At 39.6% G+C, this 14190-nt stretch overlaps 2 protein-coding genes across 2 annotated transcripts; one reads left to right on the top strand and one right to left on the bottom strand.

Annotated features, from left to right (window-relative positions):
- Positions 1-3690: 3690 nt before the first annotated feature.
- LOC141654904 (uncharacterized) lies at positions 3691-4335 on the bottom strand. The gene has a single exon (XM_074462014.1). It carries the CDS (start codon positions 4333-4335, stop codon positions 3691-3693), a length of 645 nt encoding a protein of 214 aa, XP_074318115.1.
- A 1074-nt stretch (positions 4336-5409) lies between these two features.
- LOC141654903 (uncharacterized) lies at positions 5410-6740 on the top strand. The gene is made up of 4 exons (XM_074462013.1): positions 5410-5850; positions 5973-6221; positions 6313-6369; positions 6531-6740. The coding sequence occupies exons 1-4, from the start codon at positions 5410-5412 to the stop codon at positions 6738-6740; spliced, it is 957 nt and encodes a 318-aa protein (XP_074318114.1).
- The last annotated feature ends 7450 nt before the right edge of the window (positions 6741-14190 follow it).

Raw genomic sequence — 14190 nt, 5'->3', positions numbered from 1 at the left:
TTCGTTTTTGCCCGACCCGGATACGGTACGGTTTTTATAAAACCGTATTGTATATATGGATTTTCGTATCGTATATACGGAAATCCGTATAACTCAAACCGTATACCGTATCGTATCCGTATTATAAAACCGTATCGTATATTTTTGCTCACCCCTACCCAGATTTATCAAGTGTAATCAACAAAAGGCTAACAAAAAAATAAAGCATCCAAATTCAATGGATATATGCTTCGAGCTAATCCAACTTAAACCTATTGTGAGACTATTGACTGAACATTTACTGATATAACATACATATGTAAAAGGAATTGTTAAAACGAAAGGAAGAAATTAAAGAAGGATAATGATAGGGCGCCACCAGGTGACGCCGAGATTGGATGTCACTCCCTCACATGCATTATTTATTGAAGGGGTCCCCACTTATTGCATGTGAAAGGGTGGCGCCGAGATTGGGGTTATCCGATGGCGCCAACTCATTTTCCATTAAAAAACTAACAGAATCAGGAAGAGCATGTCTGAGCTTAAGAAGGCCGGATTTGAGTTCTTCAAAGCACAAGCTTCCATTTTTATCGGTGTCTTATCATATTTTGTGTTAAACTTGTGCTTTCCATTTTTATGTGTGTCTATCATATTAAACGTTCGTCTTTGTTTATCTACTGCTCATCTGGTAAACTATCTTTTTTTTTTTGAGGAAAACCCAAAGGGTTACTGCATTAAAGATAAATCAAACGAGACATCATTGTTTACGATCGGAGGTAAATTATCCGACCATACGACCCTACCAACAGTCCTAGGAAATAAATGAGCAAGAGAATGAGCTACGCTATTGTTAACACGACAAGTATGAAACCATAAAACAGAATTAAAAGAACTACTAGCAGCTAATATATCGTCTATGACTAGAGCTAAAGCACTTCTTCCTTTAGCCTTCCTTTTGAGAGCGTCAATAACTTGCAGGCAATCGCTTTCAAACATGACCATAGAATGTCCTCTCCGACGCGCTTCCATAACTCCTTCGAGTACGGCAACTGCCTCAGCTACGTGTGGCTCTCATACCTCTTCCTGCACACATGAGACACCCCACAGAACCCTACCCTCACAGACTCGGCACACCACCCCCAAACTCACTCCTTCATCCTCTTTAACCCCCGCATCGACATTAACTTTTACAAACCCTTCAAGCGGCTTCTCCCATCCCTTTCTCCGCTCCTGCCCCTGGCTTCGATTCCCACCCTCTCCGTTCCCCTCGTTCCCCCATCCTCCGCTATCAATCTCTTCTACTACGTCCTAAGTCCTCTTAATCACATCCCCCGGATCAACCTCTCGTTGGTAAAAAACAACCTTATTCCGATGTTCCCATAAAGCCCAACACCCCACCATAAATCTCGATTGTTCCCGCACCCCCATCTCCCTCCACCTGGCCTCAACCCAATCACGCACTCCCACACCATCCTCCTCCTCGCGGTCAATCTCAAGCCCTTCCCAAACCCGTTTGGCAACAGTACAGTCCTTAAATAAATGAATACTTGTTTCGAAAAAGGAATTACATAAAGAGCAAAAAGAAATATCACCTCGAACTCGAGTAGCTATATTCGCTCTTGTTGCCAACGCTTCATTATTGCACAACTGCCAAAAGAAAAGCTTCACTCGGGGCCATACCGGGACGTTCCAGAGCCTATTCCACAGCCACTTCTCACGTTCCCAATTCGACGCACCACTCCAATCGATAGCCTCCCTCTCCCCTGCGAGGAAGCTGTATGCCGATTTAACATAATACATACCGTCCTTCTCCCTACACCAATACCACTCATCATGCGGTCTATTCATGCTAAGCCTAATGTTCCGGATCCTCTCCTGCTCGAATGGTAAGAAAAGAGTCGACACCATATCCTCCCGCCACCCATTCCCATCAATTAAATCAGCCACAAGAAGAAGTTCACGCCCAGGACCACACGGAGACAGCACCCTTCCCGAACGAGAGCACGGTATCCATGCATCCACCCAAATGCGAGTAGAAAGCCCGTCCCCAATCCTTCTCCTCAACCCGCTTTCCATAGCCCTCCTAGCTTCGAGAATACCCCTCCATGTGTAGCTAGGATTGTACCCAAGCTCCGCTGTCATGATATTTCCATTAGGATAGTATCTCGCTCTCATCATCCTAGCCCAAAGTCCCTCCGTTTCCGTCAAGAGGCGCCACACTTGTTTTCCAATTAGAGCAAGGTTAAAAAGATGAAAGTCCTGAAAGCTCATTCCACCCATACCCTTTGGCATACACAACCGTCGCCACGCAATCCAACTAATTCCTCGCTTGCCCTCCTCGTGCCCCCACCAGAACCGAGATATCAACGATCGAAGCTCGTCGCAAAAGTTAGCGGGAATTTTAAAAATACTCATAACATAGGTAGGGAGTGAATTGGCCACAGTCTTTATGAGAACCTCCTTACCAGCCCTAGACAATATTTTCCCGCGCCAACCAGTCAACCTTTTACTGAGCTTGTCATGTAGAATATCCATTAAAGCCTTCTTTGACCGACCCACGACTGTAGGAAGGCCCAGATACCGAGCGTGCTCATCAACTTCAGAAATACACAGACGGGCAGCTAAGTTACTCCTCCTTTGTATCGGTATTCCCTTACTGAAAGAGACGGTAGTCTTATCCAGACTAACCAATTGCCCCGAAGCAGACTCGTACCGGCGTAAAATAGAAGTGACTACATCAGCTTCCTCCACAGTCGCTTTAACAAAAAAGATACTATCGTCTGCAAATAATAGATGCGAAACAGGAGGTGCTCCAGGTACAATTCGGATCCCATGTAGCGAATTATTTTCCACAGCCCGCCTCATAAGCCAAGACAAAACTTCCGCACAAAGGATAAAAAGATAAGGGGAAATAGGGTCACCTTGTCGCAAACCTTGAGAGGGAGTAAATTACCGTGACGGACTACCATTAATGAGCACCGAGAAAGAGACAGTAGTGACACAGGCCATCACTCGGGCTATCCAACTTCTGTCAAATCCCATCACAATAAGAACCCGCTCCAAAAATCCCCACTCAATTCTATCGTAGGCTTTGGCCATATCTAATTTAATCGCCATAAATCCCTCAGCACTTCTAGAATTCTTCATATAATGAAAGAGCTCAAATGCAACAAGGACATTATCCGAAATCAGTCTACCTGGCGTAAAGGCGCTCTGGTCTTCCGACACAATATCACTCGGGAACAGCTTCAAACGATTAGCTAGCACTTTTGAGACTAGCTTATAAACCACATTGCACAAACTTATCGGACGAAAATCACTCACTTTATCCGGGGCCTTCTTCTTCAAAATAAGAACAATATTTGTCTTATTAAACTCGGTAGGCATAGCATCACCTCGTAAAATTTTAAGGACAGTACTCACCACAGCTGGACCAACCGTATTCCAGTAAGTCTGAAAAAATAGCCCATTCATACCATCCGGACCCGGAGCTTTTAATGGGTGCATCTGGTTCAAGGCCTCCGTCACTTCCTCTTCGCTGTAATCTTTCGTAAGACAGGCATTCATCTCCGGTATTACTCGCTGCCCCATCCCGTCCAAGACCTCAAAATTACTCGGATTTGAAGATGTAAACAACCGTTGGAAGTAATCGATTGCCACTACGCCAATTCCTTCCTCATCAGTCTTAGCATTCCCGTCATCATCAACAAGTCACGCTATGAAGTTTTTATGCTTACGTTCTCCTGCCCTTGTATGGAAGAATTTAGTATTACAGTCGCCATCTTTGAGCCATAGGGCGCGTGAACGCTGCCTCCAGTACTGCTCTTCTTTTCGCCTCAGGTCAGCCAATTCCGCAATTAATTTTTTCCTTTTCCCTACGTTATCCGCGGACCTCGCACCCTCATTCAATTTATGCAGCTGTTTACTTTTCCGGCTAATATCCCAATTAATGTCAGAAATCCGAGTCCATTTCCATGCTCTCAACTCCTTCGCGCATTCAGTTAGCACATTTCCCAACTCAGCTCCACCCCTCTCAACCCCTCGGTCAATAGCCTCCCGACACCCATCCTCTCCAACCCATATCTGTTCAAACTTGAAACCCCGCTTCTTATTACCACCCGAATCCCTTTTATTCAAGCAAAGCTTAATCGGCGCATGATCCGACCATTCACGATCTAAGTAAGTGAGCTGAGCGTAAGGAAATTTATCGATCCAGGAAGCCGAACACATTGCCCTATCGAGCATACACTGTCGATTGGCTTCACCAACTTGGCTATTGTCCCATGAAAAATTGTACCCCTCCCAAGAAACATCCCGAAGTCCACACACATCCACAGCTTCCCGGAAATTATTCATTTGCCACTACGATCGACTCCCTTCCTTCATTTCAGTAGAAAAAAGAATCTCATTGTAGTCACCAATACACACCCATGGCAGCGATGATTGTTGCCCTAGCAGCTTAAGAAGATCCCACGACAAATGCCTATCAGTCACATTAGGCCATCCGTAAAACCCCGTAATCCTCCATTCTCCCCTCTCACCCCGAATCGAGAAATCCATGTGGTGTAACGAGGACGACATGAAAACACAATCGATCTCCTTCTTCCACATGAAAGCTAGCCCACCCGATCTTCCTGCACTATCTACTTCCAAACCATAATATCCGTCTAGCCTCTCCTTCACCCTCCGCATCTCACGACCACAAAGTTTAGTCTCGCACAAAAACAATATGGCCGGGGCCTCCTTCCGCACTAAAGCACGGAGAGCACAGACCGTGTCGGGGTTGCCCAAGCCCCGACAGTTGACACTTAGGATATTCATTGGGCCCGGCGGGGCTGACCACCGTCAACCTCCGCCTCAGGTATTAAGACGCCCTCGTCTAGCGAAACTCTCAAACGGTTTTGCACCTCCACCACTGGAACCTCCTCACGACCCCGTTTCTCCCCATGCTCTTTAACCATCGCCCTGCCCACCTGCTTAGCAGCCACCATATCAGCCCGTACTAGCCGCTGCCAGCTACCTCCCGTCACTCCTCCCTTCCCCCCTTGCCTTCCTCCTCCCACTGTGACCTGCTCCTCAACATTGCTCATCCCCATATCCAGCTCCATACTCCCCAAACAACAATTCAAAGTCTCCTCTCCTACCCCCTCCCCCCCCCCCCTCCCTCGTTCTCCTGTCTATCATCCTCAGCACCCTAATCACGCACCAACTCCTCCTTTCCACCCTTACCACCATCAGCCTCAGTCACCGTCACAAAAGTTAGCGGGAATTTTAAAAATACTTATAACATAGGTAGGGAGTGAATTGGCCACAACCTTTATGAGAACCTCCTTACCAGCCCTAAACAATATTTTCAAATGCCCTGACTTTTTTCAAATGCACAACCTGATGCTTGATTTAGTGCTCTCGATTGCTGGGTTGAAGTATAAGATGGCAGATTCAAATACAAATGAATTTGATGAAAGAGTCTGTCATGTATCATTCCATATAGTAAACTACTCGGGTTGGGAAGTCCCATCGTCACTATTAAAACTAAAGCAGTTGAAGTCTTTCCTTCTCCCTCTTCCATCAAATAATTCAGCGTTCTTCGATATAAGGAGACTTTTTCAATTAAATGATACATCTATATTCAGAATTCAGTCTTTGAGGGCACTCCGGATGCATGGGCTACGGATTAATAAACTGCCAAGATCAATAGGCAAACTGATCCACTTGAGGTATCTCGATTTTTCGAGCAACCTTATCCGTAAACTCCCGGAATCAATTACACAGCTAGTGAATCTTTACTTACTTAACCTATCTTATTGTCGAAGCCTTGAAGAGTTGCCCGAGGACATAAACAAGCTAGTGATGCTGAGACACCTTCACCTCGTTGGTTGTGACAAATTGAGTCATATGCCCAAGGAAAATCAAGAACCTCTCTCACTTCCTATGGATCCAAGGCTAAATTGGCGTGTGATCTAGCAGACCTAGGCTATCTTGATAATCTGAAGGGCGGTCTGACAATCGTTTTGGTGGAACGATCAAAGGATATAGTGTCAGAAGCCAAAGCTGCAAATCTGGACAGGAAAGAGATTACTTGGTTTACTATGATATTTAGAGAGAGCAATCTAGAAGACGAGATGGTGCTAGAGAACCTCAAACCCAGTGGTAATCTAAATAACCTGCGTATAGAAAACTATGGAGGAAGGAGGTTGCCATGTTGGATGAGAGAAGGTATCCATTTATGGCTTCCAAATCTGGTTTATATTTATATAGATAATTGCAAAGAATGCATAAATATGTGCTCCTTTGGAAGACTCCCTCATCTACGGTATTTAAACTAACTTACAGAGATTGGATAAGGTGGAGTACATAGAGGAAAATGGTAGTAGCAACAAAAGCGACATGGTAGTTCGTGCAAACGAGTACTCTTCCACTCCCTTATTCCCGTCCCTTACACAACTCTGCCTCAAAGACATACCTGAGTTGAAGGGATGGTGGAGTATAACAGAGTCTGCTCAAGATCAAAATCATAATCAAATCCTGAAATTGATGCCTGTATTTCCCAGATTGGAGACATTGTATTTGGACATGGAGTTGATCATTTCATTGGCCCAAGTGTTTCTACAACGTATTTCTTCTTTACAATCTGTCATTTTCCTTTAAACAAAACCAAGGATGTAATAGAGCAAACATGTGGTCCTTCAAATGTGCCTGCTAAGCAGAGACAATCTGTCGTTTTCCTCAACAGCTACCTTTCCTGGCTCCGTCAGCTATAGTTCCGCCGGAATGAAATAGAACGCCTTCCTGAGGAGTTTCGAGGTATGTCTTCTTTGACAACCCTAAAAATATACTTCTGTAAAGCATTAGAGGCGATTCCAGATTGGATTGACAGCCTCACCTCCCTCGAAAGCCTTCATATACTGTCTTGCCCAAGATTGAAATCGCTGCCGCACGAGATTAGTAACCTATCCAACTTGAAGACACTAACCCTTGATAAATGCTCAAGGGGGCTTTTTGAGAGATGCCAATCGCCATCAGGAGAAGACTGGCCCAAAATACAACATATTCCCAACATTAGAATTACACCTAGACCTGGCAAATAGATCGGGTCGTGTCGGATTCGTGTTCGTGTCACATGAAAACGGGTCACAATCCCTCCAACCTAAACCCGGCCCAACTAAGTCTCGTGTCGTGTCGTGTCTGTGTCGACCCACTTACATAAATGGGTCATAAGGCCTCAACCCTAACCCGTTAATTTTGTGTCGTGTTTTCGTGTCACGTCCATATTTTGAAAGTCTAAGTATATTTACGTGATGCAGGATCAAGAAAAATTAGGATTAATTTAGTAAACAGGTCATTCGTGTCGGGTTCATGTTAAGAGAGGTCAACCCTAACCCAACCCAATTAAATATCGTGTCGTGTTCGTGTCGACCCACTTACATAAATGGGTCATTAAGTCTCAACCCAAACCCGTTAATTTCGTGTCGGGTTCGTGTCGTGTCATTGTTTGCCACCTCTAATTACACCCGCTAAAAATTGGGAACAATGAAATGAATCAGTCAAATGGAGAGTTAATTTCTATGGAGACGATTAACAAGAGTATCTGGTATGTATACCATCTACTGCTTTCTGATGGTATGTATACCATCTACTGCTTTCTGGTGGTTTGTTTGAGTATCTAGTAGTGTTTGTACTCTATTTATTCTCATTTTTGGTTTTCCTATGTATTTTATATTCAATAAATCTCCCTTAAAATGAGAATTTGTGTTTTATGTTAAACCTTAGGCTCCGTTTGGTAAAACTAGCTGAAAAGCTACCTAAAACCTGAAAAAATAGCTGAAACCTGAAAAGGTAGCTGAAAATTACGACCTTAAAAGGTACCTAATTTTTATTAAAACTGTTTGGAAAACTAGCTGAAAAGGTAGCTGATATTTGGTCAAATGACGTAAAAGGACATGGCTTATTATTGTTATCATTTATGTTTTTATTATTATTGTCATTGGCATTGTTAGTAATTAGAAGAAAATGTAATTTTTTTCACTATAATTGCACAAGTCTTCAACATGTTTCAAAATGACGGAAATAATAATTAAAATATCACGATAACGTAAAATATATATATATATATATATATATATATATATATATATATATATATATATATATATATATATATATATATATATATATATAAATATCAAACAATATATCATCAAAAAATGTATTTTATGGATACGAAGTAAGTTTTCTATTAAACCATACATAAAAATAGTTAATTAAATTGCACCCTAAATTAAAGTATTGATATTATCACGGACGCTTTTCATTTCCGTAGAAACTCTTTAATTGGGTTTATTTGAGATCATAATATAAAAAATAATAATATTGGAGTAATATATAAAAAGTTGAAGGGTAAAAAAGGTAAGCAAAATATAATCAGGTACCTGAAATCCCAAATGCTACCCTAGGTAGCATTTCATTTCAGGTACCTTTTTTGCTATAAAATGCTACTTGTCAAACGCGTTCAAGAAAATAAGCTACCTGAATTTTTTTTGTCAAAAAAGCTACTTCGATGAAAAAAGGTACCTGAAATGCGCTACCAAACAGAGCCTTATTCACCCTCTCTAAGTAATGTAACCATGTGAGTTAGATCGTCACAAGCAAAACTTTGTATTTACAAAGTCCCTTTTATTTGCATAGGTGTCCTAATTGTCCATTACTTGCTTTTTTTTGGTTGCATTACTCATCTAATCAAACAATTTTAGATTCAGTTTAGATTAATCAAACAAATTGATTAATCTCCATTAACCAGGTCTCCATTACATAGGTGTCATAATTGTCCGTTACTTTTTTTGGTTGCATTTGATCTAATCAAACATTTTAGATACAGTTTTACTAGTCTTAAACACGTACACCATCGTGAACGCATAATGAAACCTTATCGTATATATTTGTTCACTCCTTATTAATTTATGAAGGTATACATTTTGAACTTATGTACAATAATCATCATCATCCTCCTCCTCCTCCTCCTTCTTATTCTTATTTATTTATTTTATAATTAAAACGGTTTAAGTATTAAATTATTTGTAGTTGAGTTCACCGTGTAGCATATGTAGAGCTATTAAAACTTGACTCGACCCGTAAACCCGTCCTGAACGAACGCGCGTTTGTTCAGGATCAAAGACTCGTAAATTTCGACCCGCGGCTTGATTATTCCAAACACGAAATTAAGTATGTTGTCAGATCCTAGTATAACTTATTTGCATAAATTGGCCACATATATGAATAAGTCATGCAAAATGACCGAAGAAGATCTTATTTAAGACGAATATATCAATTTTATACTTAAAACTGATTAAGTTCATTGGATAGATAAAGATAAAAGAATAATATTTAAGAAATAGCAAAACATTGTTTAATCTATCTCAATAAGTTGAAAAGGGAAGAAATAAATCCCACAAGAAGAAGAAGATCCATGAAGAAGAAGATAAGAAGATCTAATTAGGTTAACTGATTAGGATTTTTCTGGATTTTGATAAAATTTGAGTTTTGTAATTTGGAAAAAGTATTGATTTAGGAAGATGAAGATTGATAAACAATAAGAAAAAAAGTCCTGAAAAAAAAATCCACCAAGTGACCTGTTGGAAAACCTTTAATATCAGGTAAATTATGGGATCGGTTTAGTACAAGTTAAATGATGTTATAGTTCGGATTTTTCTCAGTTAAACATTAGGTTGGATTAATATGAGAAGAGAGGTCTTAGTTTGGATTATTCTCATGAAATAACCCTTTAATATTTAAACCGTTTTAATTATAAAATGAATATCCCCCTTAAGATAGATTATTTGACACGATTTTGGTCTACCAATATAGCCCATTTAAGTAACTCTACGCATATAAGTGAATGGCCCATATAGTAAACAATACCATCCTATCTATTAAAGCAACAACCACATAGCCTACGTGGCGTGTTGGAGTATAAATCCACTTGTGAGTCCCACATCGGTGAAAAAGAGAGAGATTGTCTATCTTATAAGGCCTAGGGGTGTTTCTCACATTGCCAATTGGTTTTGGGAGATAAGAGCATTCTTGGGCTTGTGAGTTAGACTTCTCTCCTCCACCGCGGGTAAGGCCAGACCCATCTCGGGTTTATTATGGTATCAGAGCCCAAGGCAAAAAAAAAAGACCTGGGTCTCGTGTTTAAAACTGAGCCTTTATGTGCACCGACCCGCCGTGAGGAAGTCCAGTCCCTCGGGTCGAGTGAGCACTGTGACGGCTGTGAGGATGTCCAGTCCCTCCAGACCGATCTTTAAGTGGGCTCACAAGTGTGGGGGTGTGTTGGAGTATAAATCCACTTGTGAGTCCCACATCGGTGAAAAAGAGAGAGATTGTCTATCTTATAAGGCCTAGGTGTGTTTCTCCCATTGCCAATTGGTTTTGGGAGATAAGAGCATTCTTGGGCTTGTGAGTTAGACTTCTCTCCTCCATCGCGGGTAAGGCCAGACTCATCTCGGGTTTATTATGGCGCTATGTGGTTGAAAGTTAATATGTCAAAGGCAGTTTTAAGTTTGCTTATTTTTAGGGTCATGTTCTATTTGTGAATTATTTAGACAGCAAGTTCATTGTTCATTGTACTTCATTCTATAATTATGGGAACTTGCTGAGAGATGCCAATCGCCATCAGGAGGAGACTGGCCCAAAATTCAACATATTTCCTACATTACCATTCATCCCGCTAAAAATAGGGAAGAATGAAATGAATCAATCAAGTGAAGAGATAATTTCTATTATCTGCTGGTATTCGGGTGGTATGTATACCTTCTACTGGTTTCTGGTGGTTTATTTGAGTATCTCTATTATCTAGTAGTGTTTGTACTGTATTTATTCTCATTTTTGGTTTTCCTATGTATTTTATGTTCAATAAATCTCCCTTAAAATGAGAATTTGTGTTTTATGTTAAACCTTATTCACCCTCTCTAAGTAATGTAATCATGTGAGTTAGATCGTCACAAGCAAAACTTTGTATTTACAAAGTCCCTTTTATTTGCATAGGTGTCCTAATTGTCCATTACTTGCTTTTTTTTGGTTGCATTACTCATCTAATCAAACAATTTTAGATTCAGTTTAGATTAATCAAACAAATTGAATTACTCCCGTTATTCGAGTGAATTGTTTATTTGCATAGGTGTCCAAATTGTCCATTACATACTTCTCTAAAGTTTTCCCTCTAAAATGTTCAAGCTTATATATGGAAACAAATTAGATTTTCATTTATCAAGCTAATTTTTCATTTAAAATAATTTTTTCATCATTAAACTTAAAAATATAATACTTTAACAAAAAAAATGGTTTAAAACTATAATCTATACATATAAATTGTATCTTCTTCGTGATGAAAAATTAATTTATTAAAATAATTTGTGTTAGTTAAAATATTTTCATAAAGCATTTCATAGAATTAATCAATTCTCTTGATTAATTTTAATTATAGTTATTTTTTTATAAATCTAAAATCTATAAGTGATACCGTAAAAATTAAAAGGCCTATATTTACCGCGCATTTGCGCGAGATCTACATTAGTTTTGTTTTATGAGGAGAAATTAAAGTAAGTGTAAACTATTGACTGGGTCGGAGGGATTAGGAACGAATTATTGTCTTGATTCCGTTATACTAAAAGAATCTATACTACTAAACCCGATATTTAAGTTTTAAACTTTGAATGAACATGAAAAAGAAAAAAAAAAAACAATATAAATAAAATAGAAATAGGAAATTGGAGTAAACCCGCTTTGAAAAATGGGGAAAAGGAATAGAAAAAAGTGTCAAACAAACACTAACAAAAAGAAATGAGGGGTTTCACTCTCGTTCCCCACCCCCTTACTAGACGCCTCCTAAGTAGTGCGATAAATAAAGATCATGTGTAACCTATTTTCCTTCGGCTATTACTTCCAAAATTACGTTCCTTCGTTTTGTCTTAAAATAACAGAACGACTAGAGTGAAAAAAATCAACCAAAATTATATTTCGATTCTAAAAAAAAAAGGCTTTCATCAACATTTCATCATTTCAGTTGTATAGATTTATCTTTGAACAATTTAAAACTCAATTTATTAAGAATGGCCTTCGAATATTGTCGTGACGACATTCTCCAATCCATTCCCGAACACATCATTGCCTTAAACTCGTCATAGCTTATGCGACCATCCTGAAAAATCAATGTCACCATACAGTTAGTAAATCCTGGTGGCGGAATCATAATTTATATTTATATGGCCTAAAAATGAACGAAATTTCTGAATCCAAATTCGACAAAATCCTAACCATGTCGGTAACATCAAAGGTGTACCTTGTCCAAATGTCCAAATCGGCATAAAAAAGAATTTCACGTGTGATTTGTTCACTTTTGGTACCAAAATCATCGGAAAGTAACTCATTTTTTAATTCTTGGAACGCAATGTAACCACTAGAGTCCTTGTCGAAGTATTTGAATGCACGTCGTAAATCTTCATCATCTCCCATCTTTTCTAGGTGTATTGAAAGTGTCAAGAATTCTCCGCACTCCAAGGTTCCGCTCCCATCGATATCCACCTTTTATCTAAAATTAATTAATAATAGAGTTATTTAATGAGAATACTCTGAACTATTAGAGTCATTCTCAAAATACTACTCCCTCCCATTCACAATAAACCTCCCCATTTCCTTTTTCGGTTATTCACAATAACCTCCCTATTTCCTTTTTTGGTAAGTGTTTGTGTGGTCCAAATTTAATTGTATGGTGGGGTAGTGTATTTGTGTGGTCCAAATTTAATTATATGGTGGGGTAGTGTGTTTCCTTAATTTTTGTGCCAAAATGAAATGGGAGCTTTATTGTGAATGGGAGGGAGTACATACTTTAAATTAACTAGCAATAATATCAACTAATACACCTTCTCTCATCTAATAAAATTGTTCTTTTTTCCACCTGGTGTAGTAGGTAATATGTTAGGCGGAACCTACTTTTTTTTTTTTTTTTTTTTTTTGAGAAAAGATCATTATCATTAATAAAAAGTCATACGACATCTACAACATATGTCAAGCTCAATCGGATACAAATCGATTACAACCATAGAAAATAAATTCTTGTTCAAAGAATGAAACACTGCAACAGAGTCTCTATCATCGATTCGCCGCAAAAGGCTTTCATCCATAAGAGGGTCTCCGAATCTTCCTTGACGAGTATCCATTTCTTCTGACGTGATTGATTGTAGCCATGAATCGGACAAAATATGTAAAACCATATAACGATCTATAACAACGCTGATCTTCTGCTGACTTATTAGAAAACTGCAAATGAACCAGAAAACGAAAGCTCTCAAACTGAGAGAAGGACACCACCGATAGACGGGGACGGAGCCCTCAGAAAGAGAGACGAAACAAAAACGAAAGCGGAAATTAAACAAAAACATAAAGGAAAATAGATTGCAAACTATTGATTGAAAAATAAAGCAATTTTGGGGCTTACCATCGATTGATGATCGATGGGAGCCCCGTATAATTGATGGAGGCTAGGGTTTTTAGAAAGAGTTTTTTTTTAGAGAGAAGTGTATACTCAACTACCAGTTTATTAATAAGTTCATCTTCTTTCCTTTATATTATTATCAACGAATACCTGCAAATTTCTCGCTCCATCAGACAACAAACAAACAACCACCATATCAACATTGATATTTCTTTTTCTCCAAACTAAGCCAACCCAGATGCCATTTCGGGCTCAATTTTATTAGGCCGGGCTCAGAACCCGCCAAAGGTCTCCCTTTTCTAGACGGCGAAACCCTAAAACTTGGGGAATTTAAGGGAATTGGGGGAATTGGGTCGTGGATGTACAGATGTAGGATAACACGTGGGTTTTTAGGGTTTGGAAGGCGAAACTTGGGGAAATTGGGTCGGTGGATTTGGGGGTTTTAGATTTATTTAGATTGCCGACGAATGCGTGGGTTGGGTTTGGAAGTTGACGCCAGCGGACATGGTGGAGAAATGGCGGTGACTGCGGCAGAGAGATATTAGGCGAGATAATGCGGTGGCGGCATCGGTGGTTGAAGTGGTGGAGTAGAGTAAGAGCATTGATTTGGGGATTTTTATAGATGATGATGATGATGATGATGTATGTGAGGAGTGTTTGGTGACTAACTAAGTAATTAGCATTGATTAATTACACTAAGGCATTGGATGTGCGTGGGAAGAATT

Source organism: Silene latifolia, chromosome 5, assembly GCF_048544455.1.
Source record: "Silene latifolia isolate original U9 population chromosome 5, ASM4854445v1, whole genome shotgun sequence".
In the NCBI taxonomy this organism is placed as follows: domain Eukaryota; kingdom Viridiplantae; phylum Streptophyta; class Magnoliopsida; order Caryophyllales; family Caryophyllaceae; genus Silene; species Silene latifolia.
This window is presented reverse-complemented; position numbering and strand designations above follow the sequence as displayed.

Excerpts from the sequence above, each read along its gene's own strand:
- LOC141654904 (XM_074462014.1), bottom strand. The coding sequence starts at position 4,335 with ATGAATAATTTCCGGGAAGCTGTGGATGTGTGTGGACTTCGGGATGTT.
- LOC141654903 (XM_074462013.1), top strand. The coding sequence starts at position 5,410 with ATGGCAGATTCAAATACAAATGAATTTGATGAAAGAGTCTGTCATGTA. Across the intron at positions 5,851-5,972 it reads TGCTGAGACACCTTCACCTC|GGCGGTCTGACAATCGTTTT; the intron begins GTTGGTTGTGAC and ends GATAATCTGAAG. Across the intron at positions 6,222-6,312 it reads ATTTATGGCTTCCAAATCTG|AGATTGGATAAGGTGGAGTA; the intron begins GTTTATATTTAT and ends ACTAACTTACAG.